Source organism: Aspergillus karnatakaensis, assembly GCF_047715665.1.
Source record: "Aspergillus karnatakaensis strain CBS 102800 unplaced genomic scaffold BJY04scaffold_83, whole genome shotgun sequence".
Taxonomy (NCBI): Eukaryota; Fungi; Ascomycota; class Eurotiomycetes; order Eurotiales; family Aspergillaceae; genus Aspergillus; species Aspergillus karnatakaensis.
Genome location: NW_027395795.1, coordinates 1 through 2,555, shown reverse-complemented (window position 1 = coordinate 2,555; position 2,555 = coordinate 1). Strand labels below are relative to the sequence as shown.

Below are 2,555 nucleotides of genomic sequence, written 5' to 3'. Positions count from 1 at the left end.
ATCTCTCTTTGTAGTTCTTCCTGATTGAAGACAGTGCAGTGACGAGTAGAACGGCAGGTATGGATCGTCGACGGGGTTAAAGGGAAATGGAATGGTGTTAGCGACGCGCTACTGAGCCTATGGCTACCTCAGTGCTTGTTTACCAGCATCATTATTTATCCCGGAGGTTTTCGACCTTTCGCAGGCGGTTTATCCCCGCCCTCCAAACACAATAAGCGAGTAGCCAGATGCTACCACTGTTTAACTGACGCACATTTGGGAGGGTCTAGAATATATGACAATGGTGAATACATAAGTGACGCATATCAACATTTTAGAATCCAAAATAGGAAGCAAATGCGCATCAAAGTAATCCTTTCCTCCAAGAGAAGAACAACCACAACTCAACAAGAAGAATAGAACTCCTGAAATCTTTCACAGCGACATAATCTTCCCTTAGGTATCTCAAGACACCATATAGCCCCCTTCCACTAACAGTTCCTCACGATTGGTGCGCACGGCCAGGCACGGAATAGTTAACCTCCTTGTCACTGTTTTTCGGACGGCCGTTGCGTCCGGGGCGTTTCTTATGGTCGTCTCTTTCGTGCCTATTGAGGCTCGATCGGTCGTTATACTGTTTCGGACAGTTTGGGCAGCAATACCTGGCCTTTGTGGGTCCTGTGATCGGTGGTACAGGCTGGGGCCCTTTGGACACCAGCTGTCTAAGCCGGGTCTGGTGTAAGTTGTTGGGTTGCTCCGAAGTAGAGGAAGCGTGTGAGTCATCGGTGGCCCAAGTTTGGTACCTGGCATTGGTGAAACTATGTGTTAGTGGTATTTACTGAAGATGGATAGTAGGATTAGGTCCGTTACTTACAGCCCAGTGTCAAGCCTGTGTAAGGGTTGTGTTGGCGCTTGAACTTGTGTAGTCATGACCTGATTCAGGACACCCTGTGATGCAAGGTGCCATTCGGAGCCAGACTGATCGAGAGCCTGTGGGGCTGAAGAAGCAGCCGTATCCGTGTTTGGTTCGTATTGCTCAATGAACGGACCTCGGCTATATGCCTGGTAAGTCTCATCCTCCAATATGAAACCGACACTATTCAACATCCCAAAATCAGCCCCACAAGTACCACCTGCTACTCACGTAGCACATCATGAAGAATCAACATCGATGCGAGTCTCAGAGGTTGATACACCTCGACCGGGGAGAAGAGGATTTAAGACGGCTGAACATTACAGCTGTAGGTAATGTAGCGACGCGGATAGGACGGGGATTCTGCAAATTCATTGCAAGGCTATTTCTGCGCGGTGACGATTTAACATGATATGACATGTGCTCGGAAAGACGGTTTGCCCTATCCATAGATTTCGGCTTCCTGTAACTCATTTGACCCCCCCGGGTTTGCGCAAGCCTAATTGTCCTTGTTGACTGGCGATTTTTTAGACGCCTTTCCGAGCAGGACATTTACAGCGTACAGCTGCCCCCTTGCAACATTCACCTTGTGGACCGTGGAAGCTCTTCTTAGACGCCATGGTTGTTCATTCGGGCCGCTGGACTCTCGATGTGCCTGGTTGAAAGTGTATCAGTACGGGGGTAAACGAAGCCACTAACGAGTATGGATCGATGCTTGGCCCTAATTCGGGCGAGGTGAAAAAAGGCTGCGGTGGAAACCGAGAATAAAGTCTAACAATCTCGTGATTGCCATCATTGAGTTCTATCGCATCGGGGGTATGATCAGATAGATCTTGTGCAGGCCATTGCCCGGACATTTTGAGGACTTGTGCAGGATAGCAAGCAGAAAAATGGGAACACAAGGGATGACTAATGGACAGAGACGTGAAGAGAAATCTTGGGAGAATGAAGATTGATGTTACGAGAGTCGAGGGATCTGGGTGAGAACTTATAACCCTCCTCTTCAGCAGTCGGCTGCTCGTAAGGTTAAGAGAAAACGCGTTGACCAGCGAGCAGGGCGTATGACGTGTAGAGGTAGAATCATGTCGAAAACATTAGAAGAGAACTGACCTCGTTGATGAGGACAGCGATGAGACATGCAGGGCTGGGCAGACAGTTGTCGCGTCCAATCTGTGAAGTGTAAACCCAACGCGCAAATCATTCATCGGAAAGGCGCTCCATCGCAGCAGCTGCAGACGAGTGTCCATGCCAAATTGGAATCAACTTTCTAGCCAATTGACGATGCAACAACCAAACATATCACATGACCACGCGTCCATGGAACCCCAGGCGCGCCCTGCTGCTTCAATTGCAGTCTTTTATTCGTTAACATCACGGTGCAAGTGCCTTTCTTGTCCTGGATCGCGACATCATGTCAAGCCTTGGAGTGACTCAGGTCGGGTTAACTCTTCAGCTACTGGTTGTGTCCTTAACAAGGATTTGTGTAGCCAGCTGAAATTGGGACACCAGAAATGCCAACCCCCACACCCTGACCAGAATCAACGATGAATACCCCTCGCAACCAAAGCATAAAAGGGCTTCGCCTCTCCCCATACTAACTAAGACTTGTCTCTAAGCCGAAGCTTCTCCAATTCCCAACCGGTACCTTTCTACTGAAGCCCCC

At 49.1% G+C, this 2,555-nt stretch overlaps 1 protein-coding gene across 1 annotated transcript; it reads right to left on the bottom strand.

Moving 5' to 3' along the window:
* Positions 1–440: 440 nt before the first annotated feature.
* Positions 441–2,099, bottom strand: BJY04DRAFT_164562 (uncharacterized protein). Its single transcript, XM_073709097.1, has 3 exons — positions 1,592–2,099; positions 854–868; positions 441–782 (listed from the first exon to the last, which is right to left on the bottom strand). The coding sequence occupies exons 1-3, from the start codon at positions 1,747–1,749 to the stop codon at positions 482–484; spliced, it is 474 nt and encodes a 157-aa protein (XP_073565194.1). The 5' UTR covers positions 1,750–2,099; the 3' UTR covers positions 441–481.
* Between the last annotated feature and the right edge of the window lie 456 nt (positions 2,100–2,555).

Bases quoted from the DNA above. Each gene is read 5' to 3' on its own strand.
- BJY04DRAFT_164562 (XM_073709097.1), bottom strand. From the start codon at position 1,749: ATGTCCGGGCAATGGCCTGCACAAGATCTATCTGATCATACCCCCGAT.